At 35.0% G+C, this 20,063-nt stretch overlaps 1 protein-coding gene across 1 annotated transcript in view; it reads right to left on the reverse strand.

The window, feature by feature from the left end:
* Positions 1–2,631: 2,631 nt before the first annotated feature.
* The window catches only part of Ir93a (Ionotropic receptor 93a), a 32,638-nt gene continuing 15,206 nt past the window's right edge, over positions 2,632–20,063 (reverse strand). The window contains exons 9-15 of the mRNA XM_085941797.1: positions 19,638–19,744; positions 18,784–18,850; positions 16,313–16,510; positions 14,897–15,059; positions 13,660–13,880; positions 10,233–10,413; positions 2,632–2,729 (exon numbers count right to left, since the gene is read on the reverse strand). Coding sequence (XP_085797923.1) covers positions 2,632–2,729; positions 10,233–10,413; positions 13,660–13,880; positions 14,897–15,059; positions 16,313–16,510; positions 18,784–18,850; positions 19,638–19,744 — 1,035 coding nt within the window. The remainder of the gene's footprint in view (positions 2,730–10,232; positions 10,414–13,659; positions 13,881–14,896; positions 15,060–16,312; positions 16,511–18,783; positions 18,851–19,637; positions 19,745–20,063) is intronic.

Here is a 20,063-nt window from a genome sequence, read left to right on the forward strand (position 1 = left end):
AGGCGCAGGCGGAATAGAAAAATGTTGACAGAGCCTACATTTTCATTCTAGGCTAGCCGCGTGACGTCACCGTCTCGGCATGGTCTCGCATGTGCGCACGAAAGAGAGTTGCAATATTTCCGCCATTTTGATTTATGTGCGTATGGCTAAATCTCAGTCGAGACGATTTTCTATATGCGACCGGGCTTATAGTCAGTCGGTTTAGATTACGTAGGTAGGCTTAGTGATTGGAAGCATCACTTGTTTATTTTTCCAACATTAATTAACGATACCAACTGAGAGGAAATGGATTTTTAACGACATTGCTTCGGGTATTGATTACTTCCAAATATATGAGAGTAAATTTGTAAATTTTTGTTTCATATTATTATAAGTACATTGTTAAAATATATGATATCCAACTCATTTCATAAACTTTCTTGTGTCCATTTTATTACCCACTGTATGTACTTATTTATATTTTATATATCACACAGAAGTGTCTCTTCTATCGTATGTATGTATATATTATCTAATTTTTCCAAGGCATATTAGGTATGAATTAATAATTTGTAATGATTAATTTAATATGTAAATATATAAGACTGAATTGAAAATGGAAATAAAACATTACGTCATGGTATAAACTTCATTTACTCATTTACACATACTTACCTATAACGAATTTGATTAATGGCGATATTCCATGAAGCATTGCTGCTGTGTCAAAAAGAATGTAAATCTCAAACAAATTTATTTATATAAATCGAAGTGAAAAATCTATTATCGGCAACATTGCTGTGTTATTCAATGGCGGTTTATCGCATGGGCAACATTTTATAAAGTAAGCCTCCAAATCTGACAGTGCCTTATATCTATCTACACGTACCTAAGCCCGCAGCTGAAATTGATAATATCAATTTATGCAAACAAACTCTCCAAACTGACCTCCCCTTGACTCACGGGCCTTCTTCGTCCCTTCTACTGGTATGCATGGACTGCGTAGGCCGTGGTGTATACGTTTCATAACTTTGCACTCCTATATCCATATTCTAAAATATTATTTATTTATATTATATAATTAATACAAGTGAATATCATTTGATCTAATTTTATGCGAGGTAATCAGGCAAAGAGGCGTATCACTGTACTAAAAAGTGCAAAGTTATAAAACGTATACTCTAATTAATGGCAACTGGCTGGACCTGATTTTGAAGCAGGGTTCGCTTTATTACTTTCTTTAGGCCATACAACCAAGGGACACAAATCGCGCTGACTTTGATAAAATATGGAATGTGCGCTTTGTTTGCGTGATAAAATTGAATGCGTATTATGACAGACGTAACTATTGAAAATAACATATTATTTATCACGTGATTAAGTTAAGGCGATTTTTTTCCACATTCGAGATCCGTACCCTATTATACCACACCCGGTAGGGTATGGCAGTTTGCATTAATTGTGTGCTGCTTGACTAATACCCTTCAATGTTCTTTATGTATTGTGTGCTGCTTGACTAATACCCTTCAATGTTCTTTATGTAATAATTGATTATATAAAATGATACACGGTGTTGTTCAATTTTACGTGAGATGCAAGGCCCAGAGTTCTATTTGGGTAATGTGACAAATGTGTAGTGAACAAATTTAAACTTTTGTTTGCATACAGGTGGCTGTGTTATTCGCTTATATCAACGATAATCAAAATTACATTGAAAAACTTTGCGACTTTGTTTAAGCCCAAATAACGATTAATAATACAAATTCAAATCAAATATATTTATTTTTAGATCTAGTGAAAGTTACATATTATAATTTCAAGACGTTAACAACATGGCATATTGGGGGGACGAAATAAAGAAATATGTAACAGTTTAAACAATATTTATGACAACATTAAAAGGTACCTAGGTACATGAAAGTACAGCGAATGAAGACCGTATTTAAAAATATAAATAAAACAACGTCCACAGTAACTTACGAATAATTAATATAGATTATAGTACTTATCTCTTTTAGAATTTTGAACAATTGTTCGCTACATCCAATTGGATCAGTTATATGTATTATCCATGTGAATATTTTAGCAACCGTACGGAAAGAACGAGAATATTTTTTTTAAATCGTGAGCTCAATTAATTGCCCGCGAGTATCTATTGTCTAAGCCCGCGACGGTCAAATTTACGTGAACCGGAACAATCTTGATAATATATCCTTCTCATAAGTCACTGCACAACATTTTTGATATTTAAATAATCTCTCAAATCCTCTTTCACGTCTAGAGATTTAAAAAATATTTTTTCATGAGCTATGCGTCAATTACATTGAGCTTCTTTACGAGCTGTTTGTTGGCGAATTTATAATCTGCATGTAAAGTCGCCCAGTGTAATCATCGAACAAGCTAACATTTCGATGATTACAATGGGCGACTTTACAGGCATATTCTTATTATTATAAATTTGCCAACAAACAGCTCGTAAAGAAGCTCAATGTAATTGACGCTTTAGTGATTCAAAAAAAGAACAATGATTATTGCCCGTTATAAAAATTCACTGTCATCTGGTAATTATAATATTGAAGAAAATGGAATAGTTCATAATATCTAAAAAGCATCAATATAATAATATTCTGACAAAATCTGTGTTACTGTCATTTAATTTGTAAAAGGTTTAACTGCATCCTTTTCCTTTCTTGTGTTTTTCTTTTTACATATCCATTCGATACCAACGATAAAAAGCGCACTCAAAAAACCTGCAAGAAAAATAGTTATTGTCAATGTCGCGCCAGGTTATTTTCAACGACAACTTATTATAGCGCCAAAAATAAAGAAAACACAATATTATAGAATCATTAGACTAAAGTTCTCGTCCGGTTAACAAAAATGTTTCAGACGACTAAACGGGATATTCAAATTAGCACGTTTTTAACATTTTGCGAATTATTGACAACAAAGCAATTTGTTTCAATGTTAACCGCCTCATATTTTTATTTAATATTTTTAAATATTTCAGTAGTAAGTAGCATAATATTACATCCGACTAAAACTTCCATCGCAAACTGGGAAATAAACTCATTCTACGAACACACAACAATAAACAAAATTAATTGCTTTCATTATAAAAACAAAAAACAAACGACTTTTCGCTTATTACGATGAATTCTTTGACAAATTTAGATTCTTCTATACATACACACACACCCACAAACACACATATATTATAATATGCTATTCATACATTACATAATAATAAATAATACGTTCTTCTTCATTTAAGTAGCCTAGAGTCATAACTCACATATTCCGAAAATCGAGTTTTGAGATAATCGCAAAAAACCACAATAGAATTTTTTTACAATTATTAGAAAAAAAGTATTGAACTCCTTGAATATTAATGAGTGAGTGAGTCAATTAATATTTTTTTTTTAAATATATATATAATATAATACTAATATAGCTCCCTGATTGGATAGAAAGAGCTTGGTGACAGAACTCACATTATTCGTTGAAAAATGTGTATTATGACACCAACAGTTAACTTTGTCAATAGTTTTCACATGGTTTAAGATTACTTTTGATAACCTACTATTTTTCTGTATATAGATTAATACCTTTAGAGTCACTTTGTATATTTACCTCAAAGAAATGTGAGTTATGACCCTAGGCGACTCGTTTATTCATTTTCTATTCAAGAGTGTAACAGTGAGTTCTCGAGTTACGACCACCTCGACTTACGAACATTCGGACTTACGACGAACAAAAAAATCGTAAAAAAAACCGTTTTTTTTAGTTTTTATCACCCCACATGCGCTGCTGAATAAGATGTAGCAATCGATTGCGTTCATTGTAATTCAAACAATTATTGATATGTATTGACTCCTATATAGATCTTCGAAGGTACGCACTTGCCTGTTATAATGAAATTCGACTTACGACCATTTCGAATTACGACCTAGGTGGCAGAAAGGAACCCCGTAGTAAGTCGAAAACTCACACTACCTACAAGCTGATTTAATAATTTATTGCCCTAGGTTATTTCTAATATTTCTTAGGATTTTCAATGAAGAAATATAATAGTCTTAAATCTTGTGTATCTCAATTGTAGTGTTGAATTAAAAGTAATTAAATTTAAATTTATTAGTCGATTGTAAAAGGGACGTAAAACTAACATTTAGAGCAATCCTGATATTGTCTATGAATCAAAATAAGTAGATACCAACTACAAAGTATGATAGAAATTCATTGATGTTTTATGTGTTTCTCGGTGGTGGTCTTGAGTAAATTTATTAGAGATATTATGTCGTTCTCGATTTCTCCTGAGAATTCTATGATTTTACCGCACAAGGGCACCACATTTTAGATATATTACTCATTCTCATTACATATTAGAGTGAAATTTAAAACCATATTTAATCTATCGTTTCATTTTTTTAAATTGATAATTTTCTCAATCGGTTCAATCGCTGGCCGGCATCGGAATACCGGCTTTTGTCGCAGTGTCTCGTCAGGTTGATCCGTCTCTTCGTAAAATGCTAGGATTCTACCACTTCTGTCGATTTTTCATTACAAAAATCACAAATAAGCTATTTTCATTTCATACTTACTACGTTAATATATAAAAAAATATTTTCTCATCATATTTACTAACATAAATTGGTGATGATAATTAATTCACAAAAAGTCATGTTATTTAAAAAGAATCGGGGTTTACAATAATTAATGTCCCAAGCGGATTTTGCAAAATATCCAGAATGGGTTTTGCGACTCGATGACTCGTTTATTTAATAAACATAAACAACAACAAGGGCAAAAATATTCCAAGTATTCGTACCTATAAATAAAACGAAAAAACATCCCTGCATATCGTCGAGGTTGACAGTGTGATTATTGACCTCGGCCACTTTTCCCACATTCCAGCACCTATCCCTTCTGGGCAAATACTCCATCAACCACTTTTGGATTAGACCCACCTGATGCATCCGCTTTATCCTAAAAGTTTATAAGTCATAAACTAAGTAGGTGTCGTAACGGAATTATTGAATATTACCAATCATTGTTTTGATTTAAGCAATTTTGTCCACAGCCACGTTTAAATAAGTACGTGAGCTACCGCGACATACTGATTGGACATTACTGATTTATACAATTTTATGCAAATAAAGTTAAATTAGCCAGTATAAAAACAAATTGGTAATACCGTAATATGAAAGCTATAATTCATTTTTCTACTATTTCTACAATTGAAAATGTCCGTCAGGATAAAATCGGTCTTGTAGTAAATAACATAACATGATGCTTCACATAATAATACACATACATAGAATACACAAAAATGATGCTTGTGCAAACATTAGTGTTCTCGATATTTCTATACGGAGTCGAGTCGTGGACCCTGAAGGCAAGAGAACGGAAGGCAATTGATGCCTTTGAGATATGGTGTTGGCGCCGAATGCTTCGCATTTCTTGGACGGAGCACAGGACGAACCAGTCAATCATCCAGAGACTGAAGATAAAGGAACGGCTCTCGACGATATGTCTGAGAAGAATTCTGCAGTTTTTTTAACATATTGTCAGGCGCGGACCTGACAACCTGGAGAGATTGGTAGTTTTGAGTAGCCTCCAGGGAAGGCGAAGCAGAGGAAGAGCGTCTGCGCGATGGAGGGACAAAGTGAAAGAGCTGACTGGGGGCACCATCCATTCTGACCTGAGAGAAGTGATAGATCGAGAAGGATGGAAAGTCTTGGTCGCTCAAAGGATGGCGAAATTTAAATGTGGTCATGATCCTCAGCCATGAGTGAACGACCAAGGAGAAGAGAATTAATTATGAACAAAGTATAAAAAACATAATTATAACTTAAATTTAACAGTGAAAATAACAGTTATTTACAAACATGTTTAAAAAACCTTATTCCATATAGATAAATATAGTATGAAATTGAAGCAAAAAGGAGTCTTTGATCTACAGATTAAGTTTGCCACAAATGAATTCGCATTGCAGTTTCATTTGAAGATAACTTCTCACTATTACATTTGTAACATTTGTAACATTTCAGGGCCACCTTCAGGTTTAAGAATGCTTCGTCAATAATTGTATGTGGGTAGCCAAAAGCAATTAATAGGTACATTTACCATTAGTTTAAATATAAATGAATGTTAAATACAAATAAATGTAAATAAACCAATATACTTCAAACAATTCAAATGCGAGCCGCCATTTTGTTTTCGGGTCCGCCAATAGAAGAAGAAAATATTGATCTCGTTACCAATGCTACCACACATTCGAAAACCAAACTTCCTTTAAAATTCCTAATACGAAATGTAGGTATATAAGACCTCTTTTATCTAGAGTTCTAATTATTTAGTTATGTAATAATATATAATTAGTATGAAACAATGTGGCATTGGTATCGAACTTTCCACATACTCTTCGTTCAGCATCGGCAGATAAGGACTGTTTCTTGCAACTATCATCGCCATTTGCTCTTCCGCAAATTCGTCAGTGCCTATAATTGAATAAAAATACCATTTTATCCAGTGAGCAAAAAATTAATGTCAATGGTAAATGAAGTGGCGCCCCAAGCGAGAGTGTTAGTGCTCGGCCGTAGTGATTTGGCGGGCGCGGCGCGGCGGCGTCTCGCGAAACTCAAACGTATAACCGTGTGTATTATGCCCCAAAAAAGACACTGTCTACAAACGTTTTACACACGGTTGATACGTTTGAGTTTCGCAAGACGCCGCCGCGCCGCCCCCGCGCGACCACTACGTTCTTGCACTTAGTGGTGTGAAATCAAGATCACATGCGATGATCGCAGTAGTGTTTTCGTTTATGCGACCATCGCACTGCACTGCCTCTCGAAACATCAACGGCAGTTTATATTTTCATAAAATCTTTGCAACAAAGTTTAAAATAAAAAAATACATTTTGGAATAATGTTTTCAGAATTTATACCAATATTTCTATTGGCGGAGAGCAAGAAAAGGCCATGCGTTAAGCGTGATGTAAGTGCAGTCAACAATAATCACATTAACCCTGCTTAATTATTGACCACTAAAAGAAATCGCAACTGAGCATATTCAATGTTAAATGGTTTCATTATTATACAATTTTGTCAAAATTGATATTACTATGTTCTTTAAAATGACATGGCCACGTGACGTCCCCATGAAAACGCCAAATTGATACCTCTAAAATAATATAGAAACATTTTAACCAATTCAATTAGCTAAAATTTGTGTTACTAGTAGGTATTGTTGGGTAAATGACATGCAACATTGTTGCAAATAATATGAACTGATGATAAAAAGTAAAATAAAAAATGAACAACTCGCTATAATGTAAACTGAAATTTCCATAAAATTCACTTTAGTGTGTGTTTTTTTGTCTTCAGATGTTGTGGATTCGTTCGTAAAAAATATTATATAAATAAAAAATACTATACATTGTACAATGAACCTTACGAACAGAGGTTTGACAGGAAAATAAAATAATGGTAATATAATGTCATGGTCGAACCTTAGGGTGAGGGCCCAGCTAAAAAGTGTTAAACTTAGATTAAAGTATTATGTGCCAAGTATATTTTATAATTATAGAGCAAGAAATAAGACAGAGAATTTTTCGGCCATAAGCGCCTGTTTTTTATGCTTATAATACAATTAAAATAATACTTACAACCTTCATTTTACGGAATAATTGTAAAGAAAGTACTCCAAATATTGATAAATTACAAGGTCGACTATATTCAGGCCGTGACACTGAATAGAAAATTACAATAACAGTGATGGTTTTTGTTTATTTTCGAATACGAGGGGGGAAATGAAGATTTTCGATCGTATATTTCGTTAAAATTATCACCATTTATATCTATATGCGACAATCATAAGTTTATACAATTAATAGTTGTGAAATTAAAAGTATGAGCAATAACTAGCACTACCATCGAAGTTTACACGATTGTTTCATATTTAAATCTTCATTTACTGCTATTAGGTTTCCGCATTGCATTCGTCGTTAATTAATAACTAGCACTACCATTGGAACTCGCAGTTTAGTACCGTGGCCTGACTATAGGCAATATTTTACGCTTTGCTACACTATACCATTCGGTTTATGTAATGGGCGTTTGGTGACGTAGAGGCCCGACAAGCTGAATGATTTTGAGGCCCCTTAAGGGGGGACATGCTCGTCGAAGGTCAAAATTGAGTTTTTATTGTATTTTCAAACCATGATCCTGGAGACTCCTTAAACGTTGTAGATAATCTATTTATATAATTTTGAAGCCTTATTATCCTTTATAGTTATTTTAAACATTTGATGACTGCATAAAGTATTTTTGTTACATAAAATAGTATTCTTTTAAACCTCTCGCTCTAATGTTTTAGAATATAGTCATATTTCGGTACATAACTGTGCAGTGGTGTTAAAATTTTTTACATTTATTAATTTTTAGATGCATTTATAAAACCATTAGTATAATTTATTACGAGATAATTTTTGTAAAATATTCACGATAAAAAAATATATTGATAATCTCTGTGATCCCAAATTTGACAAGAATTAGGCATTTTATTATTCAAAAAATCGGCAAGATTAACACATTTGAAGATGATTCTAAAGATATTTATTATAAGCTATGTCTTTCACCATTTAAATGTAATAAATATTTTACGAATAATGATAGCTTTATAATAATTATTGACCTAAGAATAAGGTAGTGTTTTTTTGAAATACGCCATTTCCTTTGTCATTCCCCAGTGTTTAAGCTACAACATACGGCCGTAACCATAAATTGACAAACTATAATTGAAGTAGGGAGTAAAATGATATTGACGTGCGTGTTTGAACATGTACCGTTTAAAAAAAAATAAAAAAAAATTCGGTTAGGTACATGTTCAAACACGCGCGTTAACATAATTTTACTCCCTACTTTAATTATAGTTTGTCAATTTATGGCTACGGCCGTATGTTGTAGCTTAACCACTGGGGAATGATAAAAAAAATGGCGTATTTCAAAAAAACACTACCTTATTCTTAGGTCAATAATTATTATAAAGCAATCATTATTCATAAGATCTTTATCACACTTAAATAATCAAAGACATAGCTTATAATAAATATCTTTAGAATCATCTTCAAATGTGTTAATCTTGCCGATTTTTTGAATAATAAAATGCCTAATTCTTGTCAAATTTGGGATCACAGAGATTATCAATATATTTTTTTATCGTGAATATTTTACAAAAATTATCTCGTAATAAATTATACTAATGGTTTTATAAATGCATCTAAAAATTAATAAATGTAAAAAATTTTAACACCACTGCACAGTTATGTACCGAAATATGACTATATTCTAAAACATTAGAGCGAGAGGTTTAAAAGAATACTATTTTATGTAACAAAAATACTTTATGCAGTCATCAAATGTTTAAAATAACTATAAAGGATAATAAGGCTTCAAAATTATATAAATAGAATATCTACAACGTTTAAGGAGTGTCCAGGATCATGGTTTGAAAATACAATAAAAACTCAATTTTGACCTTCGACGAGCATGTCCCCCCTTAATATAAAAAAATAACAATCGAATTTTAATTTTTCAAATAAATCCATGTGTTTGAATGATTTATTGTTTTTATTTTGTATCTGTTATAGAAACATGATTTAGTCGCATTTAATTAAATTTATGAGTGTAGCTAAATAATTATTCTCCTCCAGAAAAAAATCACATCCCGGAATCTGCTATCAAAAATGTTAGTTTATAATATTCGCAAGTTCTGCTTTAATTTATTGTCTCTTAGCAACGCATGATCTGCGTACTAATACGGGACGTCACTAATTTTAACATTGTTGAATCATAGATGAGTATTTTTGTTCTGTGAAATCCAAATCGGTACCTATTACTTAAATTTAAAAATTCAAATATGTTTGTTTCATTTCCTTTTCCTACTTGACATCAGCTGACATCTACATATTATTATAAAAAACAAGTTTGTTCAAATTACTTTTCCTGCCATTTAGTTCCAATTTTGAATTCGATTTGAATTTCTTTTGTTTGGCTTGACAGTCAGAATTATTTTCATTTTGACATATTGTTGTACCTATACATATTTAGATACACATATTTTAATATTATTTAAGATGGAATATAATGTAATTAGATAAATTAAGCATACGAAATCGGATACTTCAGCTAGTGAATAAATAAAAAAGTAAGTACACACTTGGAAATTTCAAATATAGATACTTATTCACTTACTTAAAGCAAAGTCACATCTGTCTGTTTCGATAAACTCTTTTTTCATAATGTACTGCAGGTTTATTTTCCAGTCAAGAAGTGCGTGTTTGCCAATCCTCACTTGTTCCACGTCGTGAGTGGTGGCCCCATTGTGTAAAATGGCCCCGGAATATAGAGTCTTGTATTTCGCTTCGTCTGTGTCCTAAAATCATTTTGTCAAATATTTTAAACTATATTATGTACCTAACTAATTAAGTCCGACTATGCGCTGAGTTTAGGGTTATAATGAAGATTTCCGATTGAATATTAAGAAAATTAATTATTGTGTTATTCTTTTACAGCAATCATTATTTTCTACAAACAGTTTTCCATATTGCGTTTGATGAAGAAACAACAACTAGTACCTATTACAATCGAAATTAACAGCATCGTGCCCAGTCGCATCGTGTCAGTCATGGTAACTATTTTATATTTTCTTACTCTAAGTAGGTATGAGGCTTAAAATTTAAAATTAAAATAATGTTCAAACACGCGCGTTAACATCATTTTACTCCCTACTTGAAGTATAGTTTGTCAATGTATGGCTACGGTCGTATGTTGTAGCTTAACCACTGGGGAATGCCAAAAGAAATGGCGTATTTCAAAAAACACTACCTTATTCTTAGGTCAATAATTATTATAAAGCAATCATTATTCGTGGGATGTATATGACACTTGAATGGTCAAAGACATAGCTTATAATTAGTATCTTTAGAATTATCTTCAAATGTGTTAATCTTGCTCATTTTTTGAATAATAAAATGCCTAATTCTTGTCAAATTTGGGAAGACAGAGATTATCAATATAATTTTTTATTGTAAATATTTCACTATAATAATGTCGACATAAATTAGACTAATGGTTTTATAAATGCGTTTAAAAATTAGTAAATGTAAAAAATCTTAACACCACTGCACATGCATGTACTGAAATATGACTATATTCCAAAACATTAGAGCGAGAGGTTTAAAAAATTACTATTTTATGTAATAAAAATACTTTAGCAGTCTTGCAGTCATCAAATGTTTAAAATAAATATAAAGGACAATAAGGCTTCAAAACTATATAAATAGATTATCTACAACGTTTAAGGAATGTCCAGGATCATGCTTTGAAAATGCAATAAAAGCTCCATTTTGACCTACGCTGAGCATGTCCCCCTTAATTTATAAACCGATGTAAATAATGAAAAATATCCTTTAACATTACCTTAATCAGAGCGAGATATGTATTCAAATTACCTATATTCTAAAAAAACATATTTTTGGTGAATACATAAAGACATAAATTAATCAAATCCAGTACTCGACATAGACCAGAACGCACCGGAACGCAGCTCCGGTTAGTAAAATCCTTGACACTATCGTTTCGTGTAAATTTTATAAACTACATTCTGGTTCGTGAATTATTAAAATCAGTAAATATTAAATCCATTTGCATTGCGTTGTTATTCTTATAGTTTAATACATAACGCATGGTAGGTTCCTATATAATTATCTAACACATTTTAATATTTTAGAAAAAAAAATATTGAGCGCTCCGGTTGGTGAAATTTTCCATTTCGAACACAGATCAAACAAGAGCTGGAAATGGAACTGGAACTAAACCCTGAAATCTTGATAAACCCCTTCATTATTTTCAACCATGAACTCTTAAGAGAAGGTCAGGGTTCCGGAAGATTCAATGTTTTTTTTTAAATTTTGTAATATTTTTTATTCTTCACAGTTTTAACCAGTTATTAAAAAAGGTGTAATATAAGTATTATAAAGTTACTTTACTATTATCACTGAATATCTACAAATTCAGCCAGTAACCAAACTCCTAAGAAATTGAGGTTGTAACTTGTAACCAATGATGTTAGTTGTGACTGATTTGTTTAATCGTGAGCAAAGTTAACATTTAACTGCTTTGAGCCCTATGCAGAATCCAAGATTTCGATCTTAAGGATAAGTTGCCGAAAAGCATGACTTAACTATTGACTATACTGAGTATAGAGTTAAGGAATCCTTAACCATAGACTACCTTTGTTATGAACACGCCCCCTTCTGTATTACCATTTACCACTGACAGCTGCTGTCAAAATAAATACGCGTGTCTATAAAACAGCCCATACACTCAAATTCATTTAACAATGTATCTCAATATGGATATTGATAGTGTTCATTCGTTTGGCATGTACTTGCAGAATATTATTTTACTTTTTATTCGCCAGCCCGCAGAAATACAAGATGCCAGATGATAGAATGACACTTGACGCTAGTGTTACCATGTTAAAAAAATATCTTGCGGTGCCTGTGGAATCACGTATAATGACTTATAACGGAAACATAAGAGTATTATAATTAAATATTAATATGTATCTATGGTTATTGCATTCATAAAGTGCAGTTGTCATATTTTTGTCATCGTTTAACAATTATAAAATAATTTACCTAAGCTATAGGAAAGAGAATTTTTAAATATGGTATTATTTTCAATAGAAAAAACGAACGAATCTTTAAGATGAGGTGAACCATAGATAACATACCGCGCATGAACGATTTCCTATCGTACGGTCAACAATCGAGGAGTTGTAACCATCGTAGTGCAATGCAACCCCGCGCATGGACGATCGAGCGAACGGCCGAATTGAAAATCTGTGTTCAGACACAAAATTTTACACCGATTCGAACCGGTCGGGGTCCCATTGGCAATACTTTTAAATGAGAGCCCGCACATGACAAGTCATGGCCGGCCGAGAGTGCACTCATACATGCACGCACAAGTGACGCGGTCGTATGTAGCGCACGCATACATCGAACCGCCACATTTGACTTGACAGTTCATCGATGCGTACCTATTGGCTTTGCATGCGCGTACCAGTCCCATTTTTTCAATTTCTTTCTTCATAAATTAATAATATATACACCCACATTTTAAAACAGTTTGATAATCTATACAAAACCTCTATATATTATATAATATAAGCTCTACAAAATCCATTTCTTATATTGCGTCCGCCATTTTTCGGTGCGGAAGCATATCTTCAGTGCGCGCGCATTGCCTCCGATCTATATCACGCCATGCGCGCTCAAACATACTGGCCGGTAATAATTTGGATCATGCGCGAGCAAACCAACGATTGTCCGAATGCTACCGGCCGGTTATGTAATCGTCCATACGCGGTAGGCCTTAACTAAGGACAATGTTTCTGCATAGTGTTTTCTGCTAAGAAAATTTTAGTTATGACAAAGGTTTCTGAATTCCGCTCTTTTAGTCGTTAAAATTTTGCACCTCATCTCGTTGAGGTACAGTTGTTAACAATTCTTTAGCCCACGTTCATTATATTAGTTAAGAAAAAAGAAGCCATACGAATCTTCAATCTATACAAATTATAATAAATATAACATATTAATATGTAATCACATACCTTTAGATAGTCTTCCAGATAAGTATTCCGTCGTAGAGCCCAAGTGACGGTAGACGCATGATCAATGAGCTCCCTCAAGGTGGTCACAGGTGCCTCCTGACGAGGAAACGTGAGAAACGCCACCAGATTTCCGCAGTACGTGGTCACCACGACTAATACGACTAGCCACCACGTCCCAACAACTAGTCGGCCGCTATCAGCCTGAGGTAAATGCATACCACCTTGTCATGAAAAAAGAAGAAGTCTTGGATTGAGCTTTGTATTAGCGCTGGTTGGCACTGTGATGGTTTGAAAAATTAATAAGAAAACTGGTCGGTAAGAGAAATTCTTTGGAGTACCATAGTGACATTTTTAATATATTATTGTTACTTTAAATTCATTCATACATAAACATACTGAGCGGCCACCTTGCGATACTATTTCTCTCGCGAATCTTGGCGATCAAAATATGAATGTACATACCCTAAAAATTTCATACAGTACCTATCATAAACTGAGTGACATCCTGTGGAAGTGGGCAAGTACTTTTTCTGGGCCACAAATAAAATTAATGAAAGAGTTCAAGTGTCCATGGCCCCCACATCCTGAAGCGCCCCCCCCCCCCTCAGGCCACGATGTTTGGAGGGCAGTAGAATGTTATACAGTAATGCTCCCCAAATGGTATTCCGCGGAACTCCAGGGTTCCGTGTAAAATAAAGGGTATTCCATGTATTTTTAGCGATGTTTGGTATTTTTAAATAAATCCCCTTGAATTGTCAGCTCTGTGCATTATATTATGAAGCACTGATCGCGACCCCCTACTGTGATAGCTTAGACATGCGATCCCTTGCCATATTGGATAAGTAGTCATTTGTATTAGTCAGGAAACACACTCAAAATAATTATAAAATAAAAATTCACCCATGAAATAGCGCCACAGGCGACTTTATTTACTATTAGTGAACATTTTTAGGGTGTTTATCTCACTTAACTGGTCGACTCATCACACCGGGCCCCCAGGCTAGAGCTCTGTCACCCCCCCTCCTTGTGGGGGCCATGGTTACAACTAATGAAAGTACAATTATTAAAACAGTAAAGACCAGAACATGTGTTTGTTAGTTACACGAGAAAAAATAACAAAATATTACATATATAGATAGATAAGCAATTAATTTACATAAAATATATTTTTCTTATGAACGACCATGTTGAAACGATTTAGTCAAAAGTCGAAAAGGTAGGGCAGTGACTTGCATACCTTGCTGAAGTAGCGCGCCGTACATGTACCACAGGCAATGGTGGAGAGTGGAAAGGCCTCGTTTTCTATCGTTTACTTTTTCATCATAAAAAGGACTAAGTTTGTGCACAGCATAGAGTGCTGGACCCATCAACAGGACTGCTAAACCGAGACACAACCAAGTCTGAAAATAAAGGAGAAATATTCTACAGCGACGCACTGTTGCGATAAAAGCGGACTTTTTTGCAAAAAATTCCGGTCTCAAAAAATAGGTAGGTACGTAAATCAGAGTTTGTATACCGGTGTGCCGCGAGTATCGTACTATGCTGACATTTAAAAAAAATGATTTTCATATCAATACCATAATAACACCAAACCTCCCAATAAACCACCCCCATGACAACGGTCAGCAAATAAAGTTGCAACTAGACCCAATTGAGTCATGATAGTTTGGCAGCTTATCTGCACAAGTATCTTTTAAAAACTGCGCAGACGCAGTAGGCCCACACGCCGGCGTGTAGCGTGTAAAGTTGACCGGCTTTCAACTTTTCTCTGTAGATTGTTTACAATCTGCTTGTTACCTTGTACAATGATTACACTGGGCGACTTTACAGGCAGATTGTAAATTCGCCAACGAACAGCTCATAAAGTAGCTCAATGTAATTGACGCATTACACCATGTCTACATTGATTTCATTAAAAATCAAGAATTTGTGAAGACAGAAGTAGTAGTAGATCATTCATTGTATGGAGGGGCATATCTAATATTATTAGATGTGTCGATACCTGGTATGCCAGGGGAAGGGTCGGAATAGGATAAAGTATGCCGCTTTAGTAAAACAGTTTTATAAAAACACTGATATTATAACTCAACACCAGTATCAATCCAATATTGTTATCTAAATCCCCTGTGAAAGCAGAGGTGAACGTATTCTTTCTCTGTGTGTCAATCCGCCACACAGGCGGTTTTCCCGAGTGTGGTGCGGTTATGTTTGAAGGGGTCCATCTTTGTGTTGTCAATTCTTTTCTTCTTCTTTCGACCATGTCCAATCCTAATAGGATCATATGGGCCAAGTGTAGGTTTGTATTAACAGATTTTTTTATTTTTACGAGAAACGGGTGTCAGCCACTTGCTCAACCTATTAGGTCCATACTCTGACTCATACACAAATTGAAAAACAATATGTGTACTTGCCAGACCCAGGATTCGAACCTGGGACCCTCGACTATATAGACCGGCGTTTAAGCCACGTGGCCATCGTGGGTGTTAAATTTATTATTATTGTGTTATTTTCGGGATAATATCGTCGAAATATTTAGACATATTGTGCTTTATAAAAGACGGAGGGGGGCGGGAAAAGAATTGTTAAAAACTACTACCCGACACTAGTTTATTTAGCGTTACACCACTGAATATATTTACCAATTTATACTTACATCTGAGGCAAATGGCGACATGAATAGCAATGCTCTACTCAACTGGCGTGGTCTGGATACCAGAAAGGCATAAGGCTGGACGCTGACGGCCATCGTGAAATTTATTCTACTTGCTCTTTCTGGTGTGACAGTAAATGCGCTGGCCGCTAATAAGACGCTTCTGGATTGAATAATTCGCATCACGTCTTCTGTTGACGCCTTGCGTTGTGATTCTAAATCAAGTTCCTGAAATAAGATCCATGAATAGTTTATATGAAGAAAGCTATGTTTGATGTCTGGAGGGACGAAAATTCATGTTATTCTTTGTTAAGGGTGATTATACGTAATTACAGTGACGTTACGGCAGGCAGATTATGCGCTGCATATGGGTTGCAGTTATTCGAAAGGTGGCAAATCAAAGAAGGAATGAATCACAGTGACGTCCCGTGGGGGTAGGCAGATTGAGCGTCGCTTGGAGGCGGCAGTTATTCCAAGGGCGGCAAATCGAGGAGAATCATTTGGAATATATAGAAATAGCTACCTAAACTGAGTACTTAATAACGAAAATATCTTTCCTTTAAATAAATCACCTCACTGGCTGGAAACAAATAGCATTAATTAATCTAAAAGGTTTAACAGGACTGCATTTTTTGTCGGGTTCACGATGTCTAGTTTACTTCCGTTGCCCTTCGACGTCCTTGGTGACCAGAAATGACACGAACACGAATGATAAAAAATATTGTAAACAAAAATAGGGCGGCATTATGGCACTGCCCAGGGGCGGCATTTTGTCTAGGGACGTCACTGATGAATCATAAATATTTTTCGATTTTGGTTGAGGATTTTCCATTATTAAATTATAGTATGTGTTCGACCAAACGTTAACATACATTCCCAAATGTTAAATAGCGCACTAATGGTCTTTAGGAATAAATCATGGGTCTTTTTAAGCACAAAATCAAATACTACTCCGGTAAATGGCAGATTAATAAAACAATACTTACATATTATTGTATACTTGCTTTTCCCTCCACCACCCGCCACGTCTCCGCACCCGTTATGCAGGCGTATACCGTGGCGTAACTAACGATAGGCGCTGTAAAAATTTGTGCCGAAAGTGTCCCAGGAGCAACTTCCCAAGACATTGGTTGGCGTGCACTAGAGTGTGCGTGATCCCTACTTCCATATAATGTATTACGGTCAATTCTCGATGAGAAAAGACCTTTTCGCTCGCCGTATAATGCCGCAAACTTTTTAAAAGGTGAGAAATTTTCCCTCGTAGATACCAAGTCGCAATGGCCGACCGGTCCAACTGAGGGTCGGACCGACTTGAGAAGCTCTTCCTTTATCCTGACATATGGGGACACTCCCAGAGGATGTGATCGGCATCCTGCAATTCGCAAAAGCAAGTCGGAGATTCTATTAGGCCAAGCTGACAGAACTTGGAGGCAAAACCACCATGTACGGTTAAGAACTGAGAAGTCCAATGGTCTGGAGTCAATCTGGTTATCTCCATGCGCCATTGCATATTAGGAAAAAACAAATGCGTTTGTCTGCCCTTGGAAGAAGTGGTCCATCGCCCCTGCCACGCACGCAGCGCCGTGTCATACGCCAGGTCGTGTACAATAACTTTTCGAGCGCGCCGGCTCATGGATCCAAGACCTAAAGGCGGCGATATAAAGATACCGCCAACCTCCGCCCCCAGACCTCCGAGCAAGGTGGTCGTGGCACCATGGATTTGAATGTGCAGGTCTAACGGAAGCACTCCAGCAAGGACAGGCAACGCGTCGGTAGAAGTCGTCTTATAAGCCTTAATGAGGGCAAGTAATGCTGAGCGTTGACCACTGAGAAGAGTTTTTCGGATGGACAATAACTTACATCTATGATACCACGTATTATTGTATACTATGGAAAAGACTCAAAATCCAAAAAGATGAAATTGAGATTTTCATTGAAAGACGAATTAGGGCGGTACTTTCCCTAGAGACGTTACTGTATATAGTATGGTAGGTATACTATCAGAACCATGCGGCATGAAAAGATGATTGTTGGGCATACTACGAATGAACCATAAATGACACCGAATGACCTTGTGCGGTATGCGAATTTTTACTATACATGAAATGAATTTACAGAAAGGTGACTTTTTGCAAGCGAAAATTGAAAGAAATTTTCCTTTCACCTACTTTCTATACAAGTGGATATTTTCCATGGCTTGAAAATACCGCACGTATCTGATGAATTTCGTCTAAGTGTGTTGCAATGGGCACCATGTTAATCTAGGGAAGTATATAGGTATGTAGCAATCATACCACTCAGCACTAAATGAGTGACACACATTAATATGTGTGTTTTGTTAAAACAAAACTATAGAGCCCACATAGAATCCCCACAATCAAAAATCTCCGCAAGCCGCGATGATGTACAATGTAGATAGATAGGTACGTAATATGTCACTGTGTTTATTATAAAATATAAAATAAAAAGCTTACCAAATGATCACCAATTGTTTCATTGGAAGAATCGTCCTTCAATTGCGGTGGGGATAACACGTAATAGCTGAAAAATGTGTTCATTGTAATCAGAAAGAAGAAACCATAATGTTGCCAGAAAATTTTGGAAAAATAGCCCCCAATAAAAAATGGCGAGTCTAAAGAGTAGGTCTGGGAAGTGGTAGCCATTCATTACAAGATCGATTGGCCCGGCAGAACATGGAAGGAAATTCCGGTAAACCGATGAGTCCAAACATTCTTGTGTTGTGATTATTACATGTTTACCGGTCTCCAAGCTGTCCAATATTAGCTGTGTAATACTAACAGGATTTATTTTATTTTCATATCGATAGTTTCTTAAGTTTGTTTCAACGTTATAAAAGGTTATCCACATAATAATATTATGACGTCACGTGCTAAGGGTGTGGTGTCACTGTCTGATGATATAATGTGATGATTTGTGACATATGGGATAGGAGGAGAGTATAAAATGTGCATTTATTAAACCAACAAAATATAATATACTAATTATTTTAGAGTAAAAATTTCTGTAAGGTCTTTATATTATACTAAGATCAATCAACTGCAATGAATTTGTAATGAACGAGGGAGAGTTCAAAAATAATTTATACATTGGGGTTAAAGATTTTCTGATAAAATATTACCACTATATGGGCGTAAATACCGGAAACTGTGTGATGTCATAATATGGATGACTCCTTATTTCTATATTTTATTTTTAGTCGATTGACTAGAAAATTTCGTGAACCTATCTCGGACCACCAATCAACCCATTCATCGTTACATTAAAGTATTGTGTACCTATATTTTTAATGTGATTGTGTGATACTTACGAGAAATTAAGGTTGATCGAAAGTTCATTGACAATATCGAATACCAGTCCAGTATATTCAGTCACAACGCCAGAATCGTTTTGTTTCATTATTGACCATGGAGGGTTCTAAAAAATACAAGTACAGACAGCTATTATAACAATCAATCATTTTCTTCTTCTTTTTCTTCTTTTGCCATATCCGCTCCTTAACTGGAGTATATGGACACCACGAGGCGCCTCCAAGAATCCCTGTCGCTCGCCAGTCTTCTTGCTTCGTTCCAAGTCAAACCAGCATCCCGTAGCTCCGCCGTATACACTATGTAGATTGTATTTAGCGGCCTTCCAAAACAGGCAAGCCATGTTGAAGTTCTCTTCTGGCATCCGTAGGACGTGGCCGAGCCAGGTCCAACGTCGCCTCTTCACTTTCAGCGTGATGAGAGGTTGC

The sequence above is a fragment of the Rhyacophila brunnea genome, unplaced genomic scaffold (genome assembly GCF_057557595.1).
Source record: "Rhyacophila brunnea isolate RB1 unplaced genomic scaffold, BYU_Rbru_1.0 scaffold_14, whole genome shotgun sequence".
NCBI lineage: Eukaryota > Metazoa > Arthropoda > Insecta > Trichoptera > Rhyacophilidae > Rhyacophila > Rhyacophila brunnea.